Raw genomic sequence first — 25,072 nt, 5'->3', positions numbered from 1 at the left:
GACTGAGAAGTGTGCTGGGACCCTGCTAACCAGGCCCCAGCACCAGTGTTCTTTCACTTAGAAATGTACCATTGTTCCAAAATTGGCACATCCCTGGCACAGAGATAAGTCCCTTGTAAAAGGTACCAGTAGTACCAAGGGCCCTGTGACAAAGTAAGGCCCCTAAGGGCTGCAGCATGTGTTCTGCCACCCCAAGAGACCCCTCACCTAACACATGCACACTGCCATTGCAGATTGTGTGTTGGTGGGGAGAAAAAGGAAAAGTCAACATGGCATCCCCCTCAGGATGCCATACCCACAAAATACTGCCTGTGGGCCTGTGGCATAGGTAAGTCACCCCTCTAACAGGCCTTACAGCCCTAAGGCAGGGTGCACTATACCACAGGTGAGGGCACAGCTGCATGAGCAACATACCCCTACAGTGTCTAAGTTTATTCTTAACCATTGTAAGTACAGGGTGGCCATATTAAGTATATGGTCGGGAAGTTTGTCAACAACAAACTCCACAGCTCCATAATGGCTACACTGAATACTGGGAAGTTTGGTATCAAACTTCTCAGAATAATAAACCCACACCGATGCCAGTGCTGGATTTATTACAAAATGACAGAGTCAAGGGTTCCCCTTAGAGATTGATAGTGGCAACAATTGATAATACTAATGCTCTATTTATGGTAGTGTGGTCGAGCAGTAGGCTTATCAGAGGGTAGTGTTAAGCATTTGTAGTACACACACAGGCAATGAATGAGGAACACACATTCAAAGACTTAACTCCAGGCCAATAGGTTTTTATATAGAAAAATATTATTTTCTTAATTTATTTTAGAACCACAAGATTCAGAATTCAAGTAAGTAGATAAATTGTAAGGTACTTCGCATAGGTAAATATAGAACTTATAATGAAAACAGTAAGGTACACAGTTTTGGCACAATAAGCTATTTTAAAAGTGGACCCATGCAAAATTCAACAGTTCCTGGGGGAGTTAAGTGCAAGTTAGTTTAGAAGGTAAGTAAAGCATTTATAAGTTCAGTCTCCAGGGCATAGGCAGCCCACCGCAAGATGGAGGGTTTTCTAAGGAAGGGGTCACCTCAGCTCAGGACACCTTAGGGCTGTCCTGTCTGGAGGGTGTCTCCTTGTTTTTCTCATTATCTTCTCCGGACTTGCCGCCAAAAGTTGGGGGCTGTGTCCGTGGTGAGGGCATCTCCACCAGCTGGAGTGCCCTGGGGCATTGTAACACCAGGCTTGAGCCTTTGAGGCTCACCGCCAAGTGTTAGAGTTTCAGCAGGGGGAGGTGTGAAGCACCTCCACCCAGGACGGACTTTGTTCCTGGTCACAGAGTGCACAAAGGCACTTACCCCATGCAGCCAGAAACTAGTCTGGAAGCGGCGGGCTGTCAGAGAACGGTCAGCGTAGCACTAGCAGTTGGGCTAGCATGCAGGGGGCATATCTAAGATGCCCTCCGTGTGCATTTCTCAATACATCTCACACTGGCATCACTATGGATTTATTGTGCAGAGAAGCTTGATACCAAACGTCCCAGTATTCAGTGTAGCCATTATGGAACTGTGGAGTTTGTGTTTGACAAACTCCCAGACCATATACTCTTTATGGCTACCCTGCACTTACAATGTCTAAGAATTGGCTTAGACACTGTAGGGGCATAGTGCTCATGCATATATGTCCTCACCTGTGGTATAGTGCACCCTGCCTTAGGGCTGTAAGGCCTGCTAGAGGGGTGACTTACCTATGCCACAGGCAGTGGGTATGGCACTCTGAGGGGAGTGCCATGTCGACTTAGTCATTTTCTCCCCACCAGCACATACAAGCTGTGAGGCAGTGTGTATGTGCTGAGTGAGGGGTCCCCAGGGTGGCATAATACATGATGCAGCCCTTAGAGACCTTCCCTGGCCACAGGGCCCTTGGTACCAGGGGTACCATTTACAACTGACATCTGTGTGCCAGGGATGTGCCAATTGTGGAGACAAAATTACAGTTTTATTCAAAGAACACTGGTGCTGGCGCCTGGTTAGCAGGGTCCCAGCACACTTTCAATCATAACTATCATCAACAAAAGGCAAAACGTCAGGTGGTAACCATGCCAAGGAGGCATTTCCTTACAATCTCTAAAGAAGTAGTCTGCCTGTGGAACCGCAAAACCTCCACGTGGAACCACCTCTGCACCAGACGCCCTGGCCCGAGTCCAAGTGTCCCACCAGTCAAGAAGGCCCCAGAACTTCTGACCACGATTCCACTGTGGGCTGACCCCTTCCGGACTCTACAGCAACACCTGCAGCCTAATTCCGAGGACTCCCCCTGACCACGACCTGCCTGATAAGCCGTTTACAATGCCAAAAGACAACCTTGCAACCCAGAGGCCCTGGGCCTTGGGGAGCTGGATTGTTGGTGTCCCTACGACCCCTGGCATCTCAACTTACCTGAGCAGCTGTGGGTTGTCCTCACCCGGCCTCCTGGCCAGAGCACCTTTCTGAAACCATCTCCTCCACTGAATATCACTGGGCACCCGATACTGTGTTGGCACTGTGCACCCAGGCGCCCCTGTGCCGCTCAGGTTGTAAGGTTGGTGCTGTCTTGTGCCCCCCCCACCCCCCAACCCCTGTACTTACCTAAACTCCATGAAACTGACCTCTGACCCTGCTTTACTCACCTGTAAGTATAGCTTAAGTGGATATCCCCTGTCTCCATTGTATAGCATTAGGCGCCTGATGCTGTGTTGACACTCTGCACACAAGCGCTCCTGAAGGTGTAAGGTTGGTGCTGCCTTGTGCCTACATCCCCACCCGTGCTTGCCTCAACGCCTAGGGACGAACCTCTGACACTGCTTGTACTTACCTGGGAGCAGCACACCTTCAAACACTCTGCCCCATCCCATCCCCCCCCCCCCCCCCCCAAAAAGTGTCTATTGACTATATTGGGCACCGGCTCCGACTTTGACCTCTGCACCCCACCACCCCTGTGCCACTCTGTGTGCACTCTTGGTACCAACCTGAACCTTGATTGGTGCTAGTCTATAACCCTGAAAACTGGATCCTAAGTTGTGTACCTAAATGTAAAACTGCATTGAAGGTTCTGAAAATCGCACTGTGCCGGTTTTTGAAATGGCAGACTATTTTTAATTTAGAAACTAACCTTATAACAAAGTTCTTGTGTTAAAAGCATATATAAAAGCAACCGTTCTTTTTCTAAATTGGTCTCTGATTTTTTCTTTGAGTGTGTGTCTCATTTGTTGCCTTTGTGCTTACAACAAATGCTTAATACGACTCCTTGATAAGCCTAACTGCTCACCCACAGTACCACAAAAAGAGCACTAGGCCTTTCCATTTCTGGCTCTGCAAACCCTTGGGGATCCACTGGAGCCTCTGCACAGTGTACTTCACTTTTGTGCAATATATAGAGAGCCAGCTTCCAACACACACACACATTCTGGAACAAAGGACACAAACAACAATCCGATGTATTCCCTCCCTGTAGGAAGCTGGCTCTGTATATGCTATTTCAAAATGAGATAGTGTGCACATAGTCCAGGGGATCCCAAGAGGCTTGATAGAGGCAATAACAGATAATACTAATGCTCTATTTGTGGTAGTGTGGTTGAGCAGTGTCTCGGGAACACTACTGGTAGGACAGGGAAGAGGGCCGCCTGTTGATCGCTGAAGCACCAGGTGTAGATTTCTCCAAGGCCTGGGGCTGTGGGTGCAGTTGGTCCTTTAGCGTCGGTTATCTTCGTCCAGGGCGGTCAGGGGGTCCTTAGGATTCCCTCTGCAGGATTCATGGTGGAGAGGTCTACCCAGGGTGGGCACTTGTTCGCTGTCGCCTTGGGGTCCTCTCTTGTCGGTTGGGCCACCTGTACCCAGGCCATGGGCATAGAGTGCTGAGTGGTTAGGACTCATGCTTTTGGAGTGAGGTTGGAGTCCTTCTGAAGATGTCTCTTCTTCTGTTCTTCATTGGACAGGGGTGCTGTCCACGGGAATTCTTGATCCTCTGTGATACAGGCAGTCCTCTGAAGGTTTTTCCAGAGGTCGCTGGACCAGCAGGGCGCATTGCTTTTATTCTGTAAATTCTTTGAAGCATGATACAAGCAGGTGGGGCTGGGGCCAAGTCAGTTGTTGTCTCCTTTCTGTCTCTGCTGGAGTTTCCGCTAAGCAGTCCTTCTGGTGAGGTCATCAGGAATCAGACTAGCTTGGTTCAGGGAGCCCTTAAATACAAGATTTAGGGGCGTTTTAGGGGTCAGAGAGCAGTAGCCAATGGCTACTGTCCCAAAGGGTGGCTACACCCTCCTTGTGCTCACTCCCTTTGGGGAGGGGAGCACATTCCTATCCCTATTGGCCCTGATCTTCCAAACCAAGATGGAGGATTCAGCAAGGAGGGGGTCACTTCACCTCTGGACACCTTAGGTGTGGTCCTGGCTGAGGTGGTGACTCCTCCTTGTTTTTCCTAATTATCCCTCTTGACTTGCCACCAAAAGTGGGGCTTTGTCCGGGCGCAATGCAACACGAAGCATGAGCCTTTGAGGCTCACCACTAGGTGTTACAGTTTCTGCAGGGGGGAGGTGTGAAGCACCTCCACCCAGTGCAGGCTTTGCTTCTGGCCCCAGAGAGCACAAAGGCTCTCACCCCAGGGGGTCAGAAACTCTCATCTCAGTGGCAGGCTGGAACAGACTAGTCAGTCCTGCACTGAAGGATTGGGTAAAATACAGGGGACATCTCTAAGATGCCCTCTATGTGCATTTTTTAAAATAAATCCACTACTGGCATCAGTTTGGGTTTATTATCCTGAGAAGTCTGATACCAAAGTTTCCAGTATTTAGTGTAGCCATTATGGAACTGTGGAGTTCGTTTTGACAAACTCCCAGACCATATACTTAATATGGAGAAACTGTACTTACAATGTCCAAGAGTGGACTTACATTGTAGGGGCATATTGCTCATGCAGCTATGCCCTCACCTTTGGTATAGTGCACCCTGCCTTAGGGCTGTAAGGCTTGCTAGAGGGGTGACTTACCTATGCCGCAGGCAATGTTGCATGGCACCCTGAGGGGTATGCCATGTTGACTGCCTTTTTCTCCCCACCAACACACACAATGTGCAATGGCAGCATGCATGTGTTAGGGGAGTAGTCCCTTAGGGTGGCACAACACATGCTGCAGCCCTTAGGGACCTTCCCTGGTCACAGGGCCCTTGGTACCACTGGTACCTTTTACAAGGGACTTATCTGTATGCCACAGGTGTGCCAAATGTGGAAACAATGATGCATTTTTAATGAAAGAACACCGGTGCTGGGGCCTGGTTACCAGGGTTCCAGCACACTCTTGGTCAAGTCAGTATCAAAGAGAGAGAAGAGAGAATAAGAATTGAAGGAGAGAGGAAAGGAGAGAGGAGAGAAGGAGAGAGGAGAGAAGTAGAGAGGAGAGAGGAGTGTGTGTGTGTGTGTGTATGGGTGGGGGTGTGTGTGTATAAAAAAAATAACTAACAAGGGCCATTTTCTTACACTCCCTCTATGAGATTATGGACAGAGGCCTTTACACATTCTGGAACGTAGTACACAATCAACTATCAATGGATCAGCCCGCCTGCCTTGATTATGGTCTATCCAAACCCACACTCTTCTGGTCCTTGCAGTTTAATACAAGCGTACTCTAGAAAACTGAAAAGGGGGCACTGCTGTAGTTGCCTAGTGCAAGATAGCTAGGTCTATAGTGAGAGTTTCTTCCCACTGATATTCTCAAGAAACATATAGGGGGAGTGTGCTCCAGGATTGAGTATTTGCAAAGCCAGGATATGATTTGCAAACATGGCAGGGATGGCCACCAGGGCTAGAACTGCACCCAAAGGCAAGGGATGCCAGAGGACAGTTTCTTTAAACATTCACAGGTTTAGTGACTTATGTGGTTACTCTCCATACATACCTACATTTATTTTGGGAGAGGGGCCTTGTGGGGTTGGGGAACGGGAAGATGAGTGTTAGGGCGCACCATATGTAAAACTAACAATGTGGATAAACAATGTGGCAGACTGATCCAATGTACCCAACTTGTTGGTAGGGATGAAAACCTCTGACTTAAGTTTTATACAGTATCTGTCTCACCTAAGCCGACTTTTGCATGCAATTTGCACATGAAAACAAAGAGGTAGTAAGGTTATAGACTATTCATATAGTAAGTGAGAATTCCGGGGAGGTAAAGGAGCTGAGTGATCAATCTTCCGCAAACAAGATAACACCGGATCACCTTCCAGTGGTTAACCATATGTAACTGACCAGTATGAAGGAAGATGATAATCTGATTTCAAGAACCCCCTGTTCAGACACAGGCAGCCTGGCCTGCTCAACACCCAAGAAGCCCAGTCAGTCCTATGGTGCCTGCAAACTGTAAATGAAACCTTATGCCTATAGACTCAACTTATCTTGGAAACTACTATAAGTGACAAATGCTTTTCTCTACCATTCCTTAATCAATTAACAGTTAACTGAATTAGCATATGCCTATGGGACAGACGCTAACTTTAGCTAGAATGAATGAGAATTTAAACCCGAAGGCTTTCCTTACATTGAAGTTTTGCATTTCTTAGCTAGTATATACACAAAAGTAGCAAACACTCTTCTCAACTTGCTAAAACCATTTATCCAATTTAGGCTTTAATACACATCCAATTTCATGAAAGGAGTCTAACATTTGAAGTACTTACCCTTGTGATTTGAAAAACTGAAGTAACATTGGATCTGTATTGAGTCTTTGTGCAACTGTTTTAGCAACCTGCAAAATACAGATAGAACTATTAATTTTTACTGCACTTTGTTCAGTAAAGACTAGCATGAATGATATGTGAAAACTTCAATGATGGCAATTATCCCTTCAGTAGTGCCCATATAAACTAGTTTTAGAAGTCATTTATAAACCTATGAAAGGTCGGGTAACAAACAAACGTTCTGCAGGAGAAAAGCGCCACAATGGAAGTGTTGCTAAAAAAGGCATAAGAGAGTAGGAGAGCTACACATTCCTCCTTTCTATTTCCACATACTGTGTAGTATGATAAACATCCAAGAACGGAAGGGAATACTCTTTAACCTATTGATAGGACCAATTCCCAGCCCCTTTGAGCCAGCCTTGACAAATTACTATTTGTTCAATTTCCTTTGCCTAGTTCATTGTACAACTTAATGGAAGACCAACACAACCAAACTACATTCAATAGCAATGGAGCTAAAGTCATCCTGGACTGAGGACATGGCTTAAGAGCTAAACTCCCAAGATATTCTCTTTGAGTGGTTGCATCACACTGCTGGCTCGAGAGTGAGTTACTCCTGAATTTCCAGCTTCAAGACATCTCCACATCGGAAAACAAATTTGCACTGGGCATCAAGTGAGGCAACCGTAGCAGTCACATAAGAGGCAGTGGCTCCAGAGATCAGGTGCTAGAGCAGCAGCCAAGACCCTAAATTCTTCATTTCACTTTTTCCCCAATCAGTGTATCGTTGCAAAAGTATAAGGGGTGCTAGCAGAGTGCACAATATTGATCTTTAACTGCAATGAGTCATCTAGACAAGCAGTGACAATTCTTGCCAAATCCACATGACATCAGTTACATTTTAAGTATAGATTTTGGATCTCCCATGTTTTGGTGAGATCTAATAAAGTACTACATTTAGAAGGAAAAGTTACTTACCTTTAATCGTAGTGATGCAGACTCAAGTTTCTGGTGGTGAATCCAACTGAAGAATACACAGGTTGAAAGCAAGGACAGACAACTCGACCATCCCGATAGAGTTAAAAATGTAGAAATATATGATATTTTATGCATAATAAAAGCAGTTTTCTGGCCGCATTAATGTACAAGTTGCTTACCTTCAGTAACAATGTATCTGGTAGAGACATATTCTAGTTGCAGATTCCTTACCTTTGAATTTCCCCAGGCGTCCGACTGGATCTGGAGATTTTTCTTCGAGCAGTACCTCAACGCACTGTCAGCTGGCGTCGGTTGACTCTGCGGGCGTCATGTTTGCCGTGATGATGTCGTGGTCGTATATAGGCAACACCCTGGCGTACTGATGTCAGTTTCTTATCATGACTTTCCACGCCAGTAGCGCGGAGCCATGAAGAGAACAGAGTGGTGTGCCAAAACTAGGACCCTTAAGGGGAAGTTCCTGTCCCTAGAAATCAGTTCGCAGTGCGGGGAGAGGATGGGCGATCGGTAAGGAATCTGCAACTAGAATATGTCTCGACCAGATATCCTGTTACCAAAGGTAAGTAACTTGTACATCTGATGGAGACTTCCAGTTGCAGATTCCTTACCTTTGAATAGATGCCCGAGCAATACCATCCCGGGTGGTGGGCTGCGAACCAAGATCACACCAAGAAGTCCGGCAGGACCAAACAGCCAAAGTAGCCGTCCCTTTGGACCTGACTGTCCAGGCACTAGTGTTTGATAAAAGTGTGCAGAGATGCCCACGTTGCTGCCTGACAGATGTCCAGGACTAGAACGCCCGTGCTAGCGCGGTGCTAGCAGCAGTAGCTCTGGTAGAGTGAGCGCGCAAACCTTCAGGAGGTTGCTTTTTAGCCATAAGGTAGCACATTTTGATGCATAAAAGTACCCAACGTGAAATGGTCCTCTTCTGTACCGCCTTCCCCTTCTTTGCACCCAAATATCCCACAAAGCGTTGATAGTCCACCCGGAAGGCTTTGGAACGATCAAGGTAGAACACCACTGCTCTTTTTGGGTCCAGACAGTGGAGTCTCTCCTCTTCATGAGAGGGATGTGGGGGGTGCATAAAATGTAGGCAAGGTGATGGACTGTCCGACATGGAAGGGTGTCACTTCTTTAGGTAGAAAATAGGCCCTTGTGCTAAGTACCACTTTGTCCAGATGTATGGCCAAGAAAGGTGGCTTAGATGGCAGAGCCTGGAGCTCACTTACTCTGCGGGCAGAGGTAATGGCAACAAAAAAAGACAGTCTTGATAGTTAAGAGCCGTAAAGGGCAGTTGTGAAGCGGCTCAAACGGTGTACACATAATGTAGGTCAATACCAGGTTGAGATCCCATTGGGGCATTATGAAAGGGACAGAAGGAAAGAGATGTGCGAGGCCTCTAAGAAATCTCCCAACTATAGGAGATTTAAATAAGGCAGGCTGATCTGGTAACCTCAAGAAAGCAGAGATAGCAGAAAGATATTTAGCGTGCCCAAGGAGGAACCCTGCTGGGCAAGGGAAAGAATAAAGAGAAGGACTTGAGAAAGATGAGCAGATAGAGGATCAACAGATTTGTCGATGCACCATACCACAAATTTCTTCCAACAGGTGTAAACAGTTTTGGTTGAGGGACGCCTGGCTGCAAAGATAACGTCACAGACTTCGGGAGGCAGGTCAAAAGACGTCAACTGTTGCCACACAATCTCCACGCATGAAGCCGTGGAGTTCACAGGTTCGTATGGAGGACCCTCCTCTTCTGCTGTGATAGAAGATCGTCCCGAAGGAGCAGCCTGATCTGAGGAACTTTGGCCATGCTCAACAGTTCAGGATACCAGACTCTTCCTGCCCAGTCCGGAGCCACCCGTATAACTTGGGCCTGGTCTTATCTGATCTTCTTCAGAACTCTGGGAGGAAGTGGTGTGAGCGGAAAGACGTACCTGAGGCCTGAATTCCACTCACGACAAAAACCGTCGCCAAGCGAGTGCTGCCTTGGAAACTTTAATGCGCAAAACAGAGGAGGCGAGCAAGTCTAACCAAGTTTCTCCCCACTGCAGGAAAAGACCTTGCGCCACCTCCGGATGGATACACCATTCGTGTTCGACTACGCATCGTCGGCTGAGTTAGTCTGTTCTGGCATTCAAGGAACCTGCCAGGTGTTGAACCACCAGGGAAATGCCCTGATGTTCCAGCCATGTCCAGAGGAGAAGGGCCTCTTGACAAAGTTTCCACGACCCCACTCTGCCCTGCTTGTTGCAATACCACATGGGGGTGGGGTTGTCAGTGAACACCTGCACCACTTTCCCTTTGAGAGAGGGAAGGAATGCTTTCAATGGAAGTCAGATTGCCCAGAGCTCCAAAAGGTTGATGTGGAGCCTGGACTCTGCCGGAGACCAGAGGCCTCTGATTTCTACATCTCCCATGTGGCTGCCCCATCCCAGGAGTGATGCATCTGTCACTACTGTGAGATCTGGGTGGGAAGGGAAGAGGGATCTGCCATTGGCCCAATCTGGATTCGACAACCACCACTGCAGGTCTTTCACAGTTCCCTTCGAGATCTGAACCATGAACTATAGACAGCTATATCATCCAAGTAAGCTGCACTAAAAGTTTCCAGCCCAGCAAGGACTTGGTTCACCAGCTTCTGGAAGGTGGCAGGTGCATTCTTGAGTCCAAGGGCATACCAGTGAACTGATAATGCCCACTAGGAGTAGAGAGTGCTGACCTCTTTTGCTCCTGCGGTCCAGGGGCTCTCTGAGGGTTCAATGACATCCAAATCCAGCATTTTCTTGACTTCAGCTACTATGATTTCTCTGACATGGTCAGACTGTCTATAAATGTTGTTCTTGACAGACAGGCTGTCACAGTGTCCACATCATGGGTACACCAGTTCGTCTTCTCAGGGGTCAGAGAAAAAAGCCCACCATACTGGTTTAGCACTTTTCTGCAGTCAGTCTTCTGTTGTCCTGAGAGGGTGTCTGTAAGGAAATGCCTCATTGGCATGGTTACACCCTAACTTTTTGCCTTTGCTGATGCGAAGTTATGATTTGAAGGTTATAGGAAAGAGAAAGACTGACTTGAGGGTACAGCGCCTAAGAACTGTGGAGGGGCTCAAAGGTATGCACATGAGGAACGTGAGTTCCAGATGTAAGTTTCATTGATGCATAACAAACAGAAGGAAGGGAAATGTTGTAACCCTTTGAGGAAACCCATACAAACAGATTTAAATAAAAATGGCTGGTCTGCTCACAAAAAGGATCCTATAACAGGAGTATAGGAAAATGGCTCCCTGTTACAGTTACCCCCCACTTTTTGCCTGATATTGATGCTGACTTGACTGAGAAGTGTGCTGGTATCCTGCTAACCAGGCCCCAGCACCAGAGTTCTTTCCCTAAACTGTACCCTTGTCTCCACAATTGGCACAACCCTGGCACTCAATTAATTCCCTTGTAACTTATACCCCTGGTACCAAGGGCCCTGATGCCAGGGAAGGTCTCTAAGGGCTGCAGCATATCTTATGCCACCTGGGGACCCCTCACTCAGCACATGCACACAGCTTCACAGCTTGTGTGTGCTGGTGGGGAGAAAATGACTAAGTCGACATGGCACTCACCTCAGAGTGCCATGCCAACCTCACACTGCCTGTGGCATAGGTAAGTCACCCCTCTAGCAAGCCTTACAGCCCTAAGGCAGGGTGCACTATACCACAGGTGAGGGTATATGTGCATGAGCACTATGCCCCTACAGTGTCTAAGCAAAATCTTAGACATTGTAAGTGCAGGGTAGCCATAAGAGTATATGGTCTGGGAGTTTGTCAAACACAAACTCCACAGTTCCATAATGGCTACACTGAAAACTGGGAAGGTTGGTATCAAACTTCTCAGCACAATAAATGCACACTGTAGGAAGTTGGCTCTGTATGTGCTATTTCAAAGTAAGGAATAGCATGCACAGAGTCCAAGGGTTCCCCTTAGAGGTAAGATAGTGGCAAAAAGAGATAATACTAATGCTCTATTTTGTGGTAGTGTGGTCGAGCAGTAGGCTTATCCAAGGAGTAGTGTTAAGCATTTGTTGTACATACACATAGACAATAAATGAGGTACACACACTCAGAGACAAATCCAGCCAATAGGTTTTGTATATAAAAATATCTTTTCTTAGTTTATTTTAAGAACCACAGGTTCAAATTCTACATGTAATATCTCATTCGAAAGGTATTGCAGGTAAGTACTTTAGGAACTTCAAATCATCAAAATTGCATGTATACTTTTCAAGTTATTCACAAATAGCTGTTTTAAAAGTGGACACTTAGTGCAATTTTCACAGTTCCTAGGGGAGGTAAGTATTTGTTAGGTTAACCAGGTAAGTAAGACACTTACAGGGCTTAGTTCTTGGTCCAAGGTAGCCCACCGTTGGGGGTTCAGAGCAACCCCAAAGTCACCACACCAGCAGCTCAGGGCCGGTCAGGTGCAGAGTTCAAAGTGGTGCCCAAAACACATAGGCTAGAATGGAGAGAAGGGGGTGCCCCGGTTCCGGTCTGCTTGCAGGTAAGTACCCGCGTCTTCGGAGGGCAGACCAGGGGGGTTTTGTAGGGCACCGGGGGGGACACAAGCCCACACAGAAATTTCACCCTCAGCGGCGCGGGGGCGGCCGGGTGCAGTGTAGAAACAAGCGTCGGGTTCGCAATGTTAGTCTATGAGAGATCTCGGGATCTCTTCAGCGCTGCAGGCAGGCAAGGGGGGGGATTCCTCGGGGAAACCTCCACTTGGGCAAGGGAGAGGGACTCCTGGGGGTCACTTCTCCAGTGAAAGTCCGCTCCTTCAGGTCCTGGGGGCTGCGGGTGCAGGGTCTCTCCCAGGCGTCGGGACTTTAGGTTCAAAGAGTCGCGGTCAGGGGGAGCCTCGGGATTCCCTCTGCAGGCGGCGCTGTGGGGGCTCAGGGTGGACAGGTTTTGGTACTCACAGTATCAGAGTAGTCCTGGGGTCCCTCCTGAGGTGTCGGTTCTCCACCAGCCGAGTCGGGGTCACCGGGTGCAGTGTTGCAAGTCTCACGCTTCTTGCGGGGAGCTTGCAGGGTTCTTTAAAGTTGCTGGAAACAAAGTTGCAGCTTTTCTTGGAGCAGGTCCGCTGTCCTCGGGAGTTTCTTGTCTTTTCGAAGCAGGGGCAGTCCTCAGAGGATGTCGAGGTCGCTGGTCCCTTTGGAAGGCGTCGCTGGAGCAGGATCTTTGGAAGGCAGGAGACAGGCCGGTGAGTTTCTGGAGCCAAGGCAGTTGTCGTCTTCTGGTCTTCCGCTGCAGGGGTTTTCAGCTAGGCAGTCCTTCTTCTTGTAGTTGCAGGAATCTAATTTTCTAGGGTTCAGGGTAGCCCTTAAATACTAAATTTAAGGGCGTGTTTAGGTCTGGGGGGTTAGTAGCCAATGGCTACTAGCCCTGAGGGTGGGTACACCCTTTTTGTGCCTCCTCCCAAGGGGAGGGGGTCACAATCCTAACCCTATTGGGGGAATCCTCCATCTGCAAGATGGAGGATTTCTAAAAGTTAGAGTCACTTCAGCTCAGGACACCTTAGGGGCTGTCCTGACTGGCCAGTGACTCCTCCTTTTTTTTCTCATTATTTTCTCCGGCCTTGCCGCCAAAAGTGGGGCCTGGCCGGAGGGGGCGGGCAACTCCACTAGCTAGAGTGTCCTGCTGGGTTGGCACAAAGGAGGTGAGCCTTTGAGGCTCACCGCCAGGTGTGACAATTCCTGCCTGGGGGAGGTGTTAGCATCTCCACCCAGTGCAGGCTTTGTTACTGGCCTCAGAGTGACAAAGGCACTCTCCCCATGGGGCCAGCAACATGTCTCGGTTTGTGGCAGGCTGCTAAAACTAGTCAGCCTACACAGATAGTCGGTTAAGTTTCAGGGGGCACCTCTAAGGTGCCCTCTGGGGTGTATTTTACAATAAAATGTACACTGGCATCAGTGTGCATTTATTGTGCTGAGAAGTTTGATACCAAACTTCCCAGTTTTCAGTGTAGCCATTATGGTGCTGTGGAGTTCGTGTTTGACAGACTCCCAGACCATATACTCTTATGGCTACCCTGCACTTACAATGTCTAAGGTTTTGTTTAGACACTGTAGGGGTACCATGCTCATGCACTGGTACCCTCACCTATGGTATAGTGCACCCTGCCTTAGGGCTGTAAGGCCTGCTAGAGGGGTGTCTTACCTATACTGCATAGGCAGTGAGAGGCTGGCATGGCACCCTGAGGGGAGTGCCATGTCGACTTACTCGTTTTGTCCTCACTAGCACACACAAGCTGGTAAGCAGTGTGTCTGTGCTGAGTGAGAGGTCTCCAGGGTGGCATAAGACATGCTGCAGCCCTTAGAGACCTTCCTTGGCATCAGGGCCCTTGGTACTAGAAGTACCAGTTACAAGGGACTTATCTGGATGCCAGGGTCTGCCAATTGTGGATACAAAAGTACAGGTTAGGGAAAGAACACTGGTGCTGGGGCCTGGTTAGCAGGCCTCAGCACACTTTCAATTGTAAACATAGCATCAGCAAAGGCAAAAAGTCAGGGGGCAACCATGCCAAGGAGGCATTTCCTTACACACACTGATGCCAGTGTGCAATTTATTCTAAACTACACCCAGAGGGCATCTTAGAGATGGCCCCTGAAAACATACCAGACTTCTAGTGTAGGCTGACCAGTTCCTGCCAGCCTGCCACACACCAGACATGTTGCTGGCCACATGACGAGAGTGCCTTTGTCACAGTGGCCAGGAACAAAGCCTGTACTGGGTGGAGGTGCTTCTCACCTCCCCCTGCAGTGAGCCTCAAAGGCTCACCCCTTTTGTTACAGCGCCCCAGGGCATCCCAGGTAGTGGAGATGCCCGCCCCTCCAGCCACTGCCCCTACTTTTGGCAGCAAGGCTGGAGGAGATAATGAGAAAAACAAGGAGGAGTCACCCACCAGTCAGGACAGCCCCTAAGGTGTCCTGAGCTGAGGTGACCCCTGCCTTGAGAAATCCTCCATCTTGAGTTTGGAGGATTCCCCCAATAGGATTAGGGATGTGCCTCCCTCCCCACAGGGAGGAGGCACAAAGAGGGTGTAGCCACTCTCAAGGACAGTAGCCATTGGCTACTTCCCTCCCAGACCTAAACACACCCCTAAATTCATTATTTAGGGGCTCCCAGATCCCAGGAAATCAGATTCCTGCAACCTGAAGAAAGAAGGACTGATGACCTACAAGCCTGCAGAGAAGGAGGGAGACAACTGATTTGGCTCCAGCCCTACCGGCCTGTCTCCAACTTCGAAAACCTGCTCCAGCGACGCATCCGACAGGGACCAGCAACCTCTGAAGCCTCAGAGGACTGCCCTGACCTCCAGGACCAAGGAACTCCCGTGAGCAGCGGCCCTGCTCAACAATCTGCATCAAACTTGCAACTTTTCAACAACTTTGAAGACTTCACGTTTCCTGCCGGAAGCGTGAGACTTGTCACTGTGCACCGACGCCCCCGGCTCGACCTGCAGAAAACAAACACCTCAGGGAGGACTCTCCGGCGACTCCGAGCCCGTGAGTAACCAGAGACGACACCCCTGAGCCCCCACAGCGACACCTGCAAAGAGAATCCAGAGGCTCCCCGTGACCGCAACTGCCTGTAAAAAGGGACCCGATGCCTGGAACCAACACTGCACCCACAACCCCCAGGACCTAAACGAACCGAACTCTAGTGCAGGAACGACCCCCAGGCGACCCTCTGAATAGCCCAGGTGGTGGCTACCCCGAGGAGCCCCCCGTGCCTGCCTGCATCGTTGAAGTGACCCCCGAGTCCCTCCATTGTTTTCAATGTAAAACCCGACGCCTGTTTGCACACTGCACTCGGCCGCCCCTGAGGGTGTACTTTCTGTGCCTTCTTGTATCCCCCCTCGGTGCTCTACAAAACCCGCCTGGTCTTCCCCCGAGGACGCAAGTACTTACCTGCTGGCAGACTGGAACCGGAGCACCCCTGCTCCCCATAGGCGCCCATGTGTTTTGGGCTTCTCCTTGACCTCTGCACCTGACCGGCCCTGAGCTGCTGGTGTGGTAACTTTGGGGTTGCCTTGAAACCCCAACGGTGGGCTGACTATGCCCCAAACTTGAGATTTGTAAGTGTTTTACTTAACTTCAAAACTAACCTTTACTTACCTACCCCAGGAACTGTTGATGTTTTACACTGTGTCCACTTTGAAAATAGCTTATTGCCATACAAGACTGTATGTGATATTGCTTTTATTCAAAGTTCCTAAAGTATCTAAGTGAAGTACCTTACATTTAAAGTATTGACTGTAAATCTTGAACCTGTGGTTCTTAAAATAAACTAAGAAAATATATTTTTCAATAGAACAACAACCTATTGGCCTGGATTAAGTCTTTGAGTGTGTGTTCCTCATTTATTGCCTGTGTGTACAACAAATGCTTAACACTACCCTCTGATAAGCCTACTGCTCGACCACACTACCACAAAATAGAGCATTGGAATTATCTACTTTTGCCACTATCTAACCTCTAGGGGGAACCCTTGGACTCTGTGCACACTATTTCTTACTTTGAAATAGTATATACAGAGCCAACTTCCTAAAGTGTCTGAGAAGATCACTCCATCCGCAGAACCATTTTGGGGATTGCTGGAGAGGAGATCGGCTCACTCATCTTCCTGTCTCTGTCAAAGTAGGGTTTTAGGCGGTTGACAAGAATGATCTTTTTGAGGTTTTTGCAACTGCCCAGGTCCACAAGATAAGTGACCTCCCCTTTTCTTTCAAGAATGGGATAGGGCCCAGACCATATGTCCAGGAGGGCCCTTGGAGCAACAGGCTTCAACACCCAAACTTTCTGCCCTGGTTGGAGCTCCACCATAGCAGCTTTTTGGTAATACAAGGTTTTTAAAGCTCTTGACTGACCTGAAGGTTTTTGCTGGCTTTCTCCATGTACTTAGCCATTCTGGAACATAGGCCAAGCACATAGTCCACAATGTCCTGTTAGGGCTTCTTTGAGAGGTCTCTACCAGCCTTCCATTACAAGACTCAGTGGTCCCCTAACAGGATGCCCAAACAAAAGTTCAAAGGGTTAAACACCTACCTTTTGTGGCACTTCCCCGTAAGCAAACAGCAGGCAAGGAAGTAGGACATCCCATCTCCTGAGTTTTTCAGGGAGTCCTCCAATCATGCCTTTTACGGTCTGGTTGAACCTTTCTACCAGCCCATTGGTCTGTGGATGGTATGGGGTAGTGAATTTATAAGACACCCCCACATTCCTGCCATATGTTTTAAGTATGCAAACAAAGTTTGAGCCCCTGTCTCATACTACCTCCTTAGGGAACCCCACCGTGGTAAAGATACCCAGGAGGGCTTTGGCCACTGCAGGTGCAGTGATGGTTCTAAAGGGAATAGCCTCAGGATACCTGTTGGCATGATCCACTACCACTAGGATGTATCTATGTCATGATACTGTTGTAGGGTCGAGGGGGCCAAGGATGTCAACCCCTACCCTCTCAAAGGGAACCTCAATCACAGGCAGTGGAATTAAATGGACTTTTAAGTCCCCACCTGCTTTTGCCACTGGTTTGGCAGTAGGGAGAGGACTGGCAAAAGTCCTTCACTTTCTGGGACATACCTGGCCAGTAGAAGTGGTTAACCAACATACTCCATGTTTTGTTCTGACCCAGATGCTCTGCTAGGGGGATGCCATGGGCTAAAGTGAGAAAGAAGGCTCTGAACGTTTGGGGCACTACCATCCTCCTGGTTGCCCCAGGCCTTAGGTCTCTGGCCTCAGTGTACAGGAGGCCCTCCTCCAAATAGACCCTGTGGGTACCACTAACAATTCCTAGCTCCTCCTGAGCAGCTTGCTGTCTCAGGCCTTCAAGAGTGGGACACTTTGTCCCTAGCACAGATCTTCCCTAGAGGGTCGCCCTGGGCCCAAGACCTCTGGTTCCTCAGGTTCAGTTCCCTCTAAGGTGAGTGACTCCATCTCCTCCTGAGCAGAGGGGTCCTGTCTTGGGATCGGTTGTGAAGCTGGTCCCCCAGTCTTCTTGCCTTTTCTCTTGGGAGGCTGGTCCACTATTTCAGGATCCAGTTCTCCTTTGTCCCTCTGAAGTTTGCTGTGGGCCCTAGTCTTGACACACGCCCACTCAGGGATTCCAAGCATTGCTGCATGGGTCTTTAGCTCTTCCTCAACCCAGGGGCAATGCTCCAGATCATTACCAAGTAGGCAATCTAAAGGGATGGATGAGGACACAACCACTTCTCTCTGCCCTACTACTCCTCCCCATTCAAAGTTTACCATAGCCATGGGGTGGAACTTGGCCTCATTGTCAGCATTAGTGACAGGATAAGACCTCCCTACTAGGAACTGAGTAGTGGGGACCAGATGCTGCGACACCATAGTGATGCTAGCCCCTGTATCCTTCAAAGCTTCTATTTTTCTCCATTAATCACAGGGTGCGGTCTGTATTTGGTCATATTACTTGGCCAGGCAGCACATAATAAATCTACCCCACCCTCAGTGCCTAAGGTTGCCTCTATGGGGTACCGACATGGTCAGGCCACACACCTCTGACCCCATCTGGATACTGGCAACTGCATTTACTGCAGGTTTGTAGGACGTTGGCTCTGTATATACTATCTCAAAGTGAGAGATAGTATGCAGAGTCCAAGGGTTCCCCTGAGAGGTGGATAGTGGCAAAATTAAATAATACTAATGCTCTATTTTGCGGTAGTGTGGTCGAGCATAGGCTTATCAGAGGATAGAGTTAACCATTTGCTGTACACACACAGGCAATGAATGAGAACACACTCAAAGATTTAACTCCAGGTCAATAGGTTTTTATATAGAACATTTTTATTTTCTTAATTTATTTTAGAACCATAAGATGCAGAATTCAGGTAAGTACATAACTTGTAAGGTACTACACACAGTTAAGTATGGAACTTTGAATTAACAGATTAATGTATACAATTTTGGCAAAAATGGCAATAAGCTATTTTAAAAGTGGATACAGTGCAAAAATCAACAGTTCCCAGGGGAGGTAGGTCATTGGTTAGTTTCTCAGGTAAGGAAAGCACTTACAAGTTCAGTCTCCTGGGCATAGGCAGCCCACCGTTGGGGGTTCAAGTTAACCCCAAACATCCAGCACCAACCACACAGGGCCGGTCAGGTGAAGAGGTCAAAGTAGGGCTGAAAAAGCATAGGCGCCTATAGAGAACAGTGGTGCTACCGTTCCAGTCTGCTAGCAGGTAAGGACCTGCATCCTCAGGGAGCAGAGCAGGGGGGGTTTGTAGAGCACGTGGGAGGGGGTTCCCAAACAGTAACACAAAATACACCCTCAGGGGCGGCCGGGTGCAGTTTGTCAACAAGGTATCAGGTTTTGTATTGAAGTCAATGGAGGGACCCGGGGGTCACTCTGGCGATGCAGGCAGGGCACAGGGGGGCTTCTCGGCCAGCCAGCGACTGGTCTAGGATGAGGACCGCCTCCTGGTAACTCCTGCACCGGTGGTTGGTTCCTCTTGGTCCTGGGGGCTGCGGGTGCAGTGCTTCTTCCAGGCGTCGGGTTCCTTTGTTACTGAGCAGTCGCAGTCAGGAGGAGCCTCTCTGCAGGCGTCACTGTCGGGGTGCAGGGAGGTCGACTCAGGGTGTCCACGTTGTTGGAGTCACCTGGGTGTCCTGTCTGTGGTGTTGGTTCTTCTGGACACAAGCCGGGGGAGTCAGTTGCAGAGTGTGAAGACTCACGATTCTGGAGTGAGGCTGGAGTCTTCTTGTTGTAGTTTTGGAAAGAGCCGCTGTCCTCTGGAGTTTCTTGGTCCTTTAGGTGCAGGTCAGTCCTCAGAGGTCGCTCGTGCCACTGGATGCTTTGCTGTGCAGGTTCTCAGAGTCTGGAGACAGGCTGGTAGGGCAGGGGCCAAGTCAGTTGTCATCTCAGTCGTCTCTGCGGGCCTTTCAGGTCAGCAGTCCTCTTCAGGTTGCAGGAATCTGATTTCCTGGGTTCAGGGTTGCCCCTAGATACTCAATTTAGGGGTGTGTTTAGGTCTGGGGGGCATTAGCAATGGCTACTGTCCTGGAGGGTGGCTATACCCTCTTTGTGCCTCCTCCCTCTGGGGAGGGGGGGCACATCCCTAACCCTAATGGGGGAATCCTCAAACAAGATGGGAGGATTTCTCAAGGCAGGGGTCACCTCAGCTCAGGGCACCTTAGGGGCTGTCCTGACTGGTGGGTGGTGACTCCTTGTTTTTCCTCATTATCTCCACCGGACTTGCCGCCAAAAGTGGGGCTATGTCCGGAGGGGGAGGGCATCTCCACTAGCTGGAGTGCCCTGGGGCTCAGTAACATCTGGCTTGAGCCTTTGAGGCTCACCGCCAGGTGTTTCAGTTCCTGCAGGGGGAGGCGTGAAGCACCTCCACCCATTATAGGCTTTGTTCCTGGCCACAGAGTTACAAAGGCACTCACCCCATGTGGCCAGAAACCCGTCTAGATGTGGCAGGCTGGCAGAAACTGGTCAGCCTAACATTAGGAGTTGGGCTGGTATACAGGGGACATCTCTAAGATGCCCTCTGGGTGCATTTTTCAATAAATTCCACACTGGCATCAGTGTGCATTTATTGTGCTGAGAAGTTTGATGCCAAACTTCCCAGTATTCAGTGTTGTCATTATGGAACTGTGGAGATCGTGTTTGACAAACCCCCAGACCATATATACTCTTTATGGCTACCCCGCACTTACGTCTACGGTTTTGCTTAGACACTGTAGGGGCATAGTGCTCATGCACATATGCCCTCACCTGTGGTATAGTGCACCCTGCCTTAGGGCTGTAAGGCCTGCTAGAGGGGTGACTTACCTATGACACAGGCAGTGTGAGGGGGGCATGGCACTCTGAGGGGAGTGTCATGTCGACTTAGTCATTTTCTCCCCACCACCACACACACAAGCTGGCAAGCAGTGTGCATGTGCTGAATGAGGGGTCCCCAGGGTGGCATAATACATGCTGCAGCCCTTAGAGACCTTTAGTGGCCACAGGGCCATCCCTTAGTACCAGGGATAACACTTATAAGGGACTTATCTGTGTGACAGGATTGTGCCAATTGTGGAAACAAAGATACAGTGTAGGGAAAGAACACTGGTGCTGGGGCCTGGTTAGCAGGGTCCCAGCATACTTTCAAGTCATAACTAGCATCAGCAAAAGGCAAAAAGTTAGGGGGTAACCATGCCATGAGAGGCATTTTCCCTACAAGGTTGACTAGAAGCATTCTTATTGTTTTTACAGCCAGAGTCTTCAGTTCGGTGCCCTTCTGTCTTACATTCTGAGCACCAAGCCTTGTTGGGTTCAAAGTGTTTCCCTTTATACCCTCCCTTGGTCTGTGAGTAGTCTCTGGACCAACCCTCCTCTGAAGATTTTTGGGGGCCTTGAGAAGACTATGTTGTTTTTACCTTGGCTCCCATCTTTCCCTTGGGGGGCTTTTTGGCCTTTTTCTTTAGGACTCCCCCACCAGTGGTAGTTTTGGTAACCCTTGTTTTGACCCAGTGGTCTGCCTTCCTCCCAAACTCTTTCGGGGAAAGCGGACCCAGGTCTACCAGATGTTGATGTAGTCTATCATTGGAACAATTGCTCAACAGATGCTCTTTCACAAATAAACTATACAGCCCATCATAATCTTGTACCTTGTTCCCAGTTAACCAACCACCCAGCATTTTTACTGAATATTCCACAAAATCAACCACGTTTTGGCTCTGGGATTTGTACTCTTTAGTTGTAAATCCAAAGGTCTCAATTAGGGTACCCTTCATGAGGTCATAGGATTTAGAATCTGCCTCACTCAGTATCAGGAGCCTATCCCTGCTCTTTCCTGAGAATAACTCCAACATCAGTGTGCCCCAGCGTTTCTTTTCAATTTCCCACCCAATACAAGCTCATTCAAAAGCAGAACACCATTTCACTATATCATCCCCTTCAGTGAAGGGAGGGACAACACCTTTTGGGGGTTTAATGTTGAAAGCCTTTTCTTTCAACACTTGTATGCTGCCACCAGAGATGGGTGCCAAGCCCAACTCTTTTCTCTTTTGTTCTAGCTCCAAAAGCTGACTTTCTAAAGCCAGTGTTTTGGCCAGCCTGGCAATTTCCAGGTCTGTGTCTGTGGGTGCTACAGAGCTTGTGTGAGAAGAGGAGCTACCCTCATCTCCATTTGCCACAGGATCTTCATCCACCTCAGAGTCATCATCATCAGGTGGGGGATGATCTTTTTCATACTGGGCCACCAGAAACCTAATTTTCTCTGTTTTAGGGCTTTTTCTAGTTTTAATTTTGTAAATTCTGCAGTTTTTCCTTAATTGTGTTATAGCAATACGCCTCATAAGGTTCCAGGTTGAGATCCTGGTTTCTGGACTCTGAATCAGACATTTTTATCTTACTAAAGTTGGGACCTTTTTGGAGTTTAGAACTCCTCTTCTGGATAACCAACTAAAGCAAAGACTTTTAAACTTTTTCTAAAGTTGTAGGAACCTAGCCGGGGCCCTAACAATTACTTTTCAAAAATTGTAAAAGATATTAGTCAATTAGAAAAATCAAAAACAATTATCTAAAAGACAATTTGGAGAGTTATTAATGTATTGACACAATTGTAAAAGTGGTATCAGCAAACACAAAGTCTTAATCCCACCACTGATATACCAAATGCTGGAGGCAGGCCCTCTATGTAGTGTACAAAAACCAAGTACACTATGCAGAGGGTCAGAACAACCACGTTAGTTTTGAGGGGTAAAAATCAGACCACCTAATGCTCTAATATTTAAGGTATGTGGTCGAGCAGTTAGGCTAATCCAGGAGATGTGCTAAGTATTTGCTGTACTCACAAATTCAATCATGCACCACACACACTCAATGAGTAACTCAAGACCAGAATGTATAAACATACTTCAGACTTTTATATAATTTTTAAGACCAAAATCTTTAGAATATGTTAAGTACTTTTCTTGTTATGACTTTTTAAAGTTTTAGCAAAGTTAGTCTTTCTGTGCATAATTAAGCACCATTGGAATCATTAGGCAGTCACCTTAAAAAATGCATTAGAAATCGTACAGATACCAGTCTAGGCTTTTGCAGGGTGGACGCAGTGGTCGGTGGGCCCCTTGTGCCAGCTGAAGAACTTCGGTCAGCTCCCGGTTCCGGCAGGAGCAGTGTTGGCAAAGTTCTTGGCACAGGTACAGGGCCACCTGGATGGGCCACTTGGAAAAGGAGCTGGTTTGCAAATTCAAAGTGGTGCCTGGGGGTCCCCTTTGGCTGTCGAGGTCACAAGGGGTTGGAGACCTGGGGCACACAGCAGAACCCACGATGCAAGACCCAGGGCGGCCAGGTGCTGGGCGTTTTGGAGGTCCTGGAGGCTGTGCGCAATGAAGTCCACTGGAGCTGGAGGCGAGTCTCTTTGAGGGTTGCTTGTAGGACAAAGGGGGCGCACTGGTTAGAGGTCCGGGTGTTCCTAAAGTCCCTCGACTGGGGACTTCCTCCTGATCCTTTGTCAGCTCTGGGGGAGCTTTTTTTTCTCCGGGTCTGACCTCAGCTGACCAGGACCCAGGGTATTGCTCTATCTCAGTGTAGGAAATTGGCTCTGTATGTACTATTTCAAAGTAAGAAATAGCATGCACAGAGTCCAAGGGCACCCCTTAGAGGTAAGATAGTGGCAAAAAGAGATAATTCTAATGCTCTATTTTGTGGTAGTGTGGTCGAGCAGTAGGCTTATCAAAGGATAGTGTTAAGCATTTGTTGTAAACACACAGGCAATAAATAAGAAACACACTCAGACAATTCCAGGCCAATAGGTTTTTATATAGAAAAATATATTTTCTTAGTTTATTTTAAGAACCACAGGTTCAAGATTTACAATCAATACTTTAAATGAAAGATACTTCACTCAGGTATCATAGGAACTTTGAAGCAGCAAAATAGCATGTACAGTTTTGGCAAAAATGGCAATAAGCTATTTTAAAACTAGACTGCAAAATTCAACAGTTCCTGGGGGAAGTAAGTATTTGTTAGTTTTGCAGGTAAGTAAACCACCTACAGGGTTCAAAGTTGGGTCCAAGGTAGCCCACCGTTGGGGGTTCAGGGCAACCCCAAAAACCCCAAAGTTAAAACACCAGCAGCTAAGGGCCGGTCAGGTGCAGAGGTCAAAGTGGTGCCCAAAGCGCATTTGCTTCAATGGAGAAGGGGGTGCCCCGGTTCCAGTCTGCCAGCAGGTAATTACCCACATCTTCGGAGGGCAGACCAGGGAGGTTTTGTAGGGCATGGGGGGAGGAGGGGGGAGGGGGGGGAGGAGGGGGGAGAGAAGGACACAAGTCAGCACAAAAAGTACACTCAGCGGCACGGGGGGGCCGGGTGCAGAGTGCAAACAGGCGTCGGGTTTGCAATAGAGTTTAATGGGAGACCCAGGGGTCTCTTCAGCGAAGCAGGCAGGAAAAGGGGGTGGGGCTCCTCGGGGTAGCCACCACCTCTGATGGCCACCTGGGGGTCCCTTCTGCACTGGAGGTCGGATCCTTCAGGTCCTGGGGGCTGCGGGTGCAGTGTCTTTACCAGGCGTCGGGTTCTTAGAAGCAGGCAGTCGCGGTCAGGGGGAGCCTCTGGATTCCCTCTGCAGGCGTCGCTGGGGGGGCTCAACTCTGGCTACTCACAGAGTCGCAGCCGCCGGGGAGTCCTCCCTGTGGTGTTGTTTCTCTGCAGGTCGAGCCGGGGGTGTCTGGTTCAGAGTGGAAAGTCTCACGCTTCCGGCGGGAAACGTGCAGTCCTTTAAAAGTTGTTTCTTTGTTGCAAGTTGTAGTTTCTTTGGAACAGGGCCGCTGTCCTCGGGAGTTCTTGGTCCTTTTAGATGCAGGGTAGTCCTCTGAGGCTTCAGAGGTCGCTGGACCCTGGGGGATGCATCGCTGTTGTAGTTTTTCTTGAAGTGGGGAGACAGGCCGGTAGGGCTGGGGCCAAAGCAGTTGGTGTCTCTGTCTTCTCTGCAGGGCTTCTGGTCAGCAGTCGTCCTTCGTCTTCAGGTTGCAGGAATCTGTCTTCCTTGGTTCTGGGGGCCCCTAAACACTCAATTTAGGGGTGTGTTTAGGTCTGGGGGTTAGTAGCCAATGGCTACTAGCCCTGAGGGTGGCTACACCCTCTTTGTGCCTCCTCCCTGAGGGGAGGGGGGCACATCCCTAATCTTATTGGGGGAATCCTCCATCTACAAGATGGAGGATTTCTAAAAGTCAGTCACCTCAGCTCAGGACACCTTAGGGGTTGTCCTGACTGGCCAGTGACTCCTCCTTGTATTTCTCATTATCTCCTCCGGCCTTGCCGCCAACAGTGGGACCGCGGCCGGTGGGGGCGGGCATCTCCACTTGCTGGGATGCCCTG

The 25,072-nt window shown here is 48.8% G+C and overlaps 1 protein-coding gene across 2 annotated transcripts in view; it reads right to left on the bottom strand.

The window, feature by feature from the left end:
- USP7 (ubiquitin specific peptidase 7) overlaps window positions 1–25,072 on the bottom strand; it is a 1,253,379-nt gene that overhangs the window by 173,694 nt on the left and 1,054,613 nt on the right. For both annotated transcript variants that reach the window (XM_069210408.1, XM_069210409.1), the window contains exon 23: window positions 6,703–6,770. In XM_069210408.1, coding sequence (XP_069066509.1) covers window positions 6,703–6,770 — 68 coding nt within the window. The remainder of the gene's footprint in view (window positions 1–6,702; window positions 6,771–25,072) is intronic.

Source organism: Pleurodeles waltl, chromosome 10 (genome assembly GCF_031143425.1).
Source record: "Pleurodeles waltl isolate 20211129_DDA chromosome 10, aPleWal1.hap1.20221129, whole genome shotgun sequence".
NCBI lineage: Eukaryota > Metazoa > Chordata > Amphibia > Caudata > Salamandridae > Pleurodeles > Pleurodeles waltl.
This window is presented reverse-complemented; position numbering and strand designations above follow the sequence as displayed.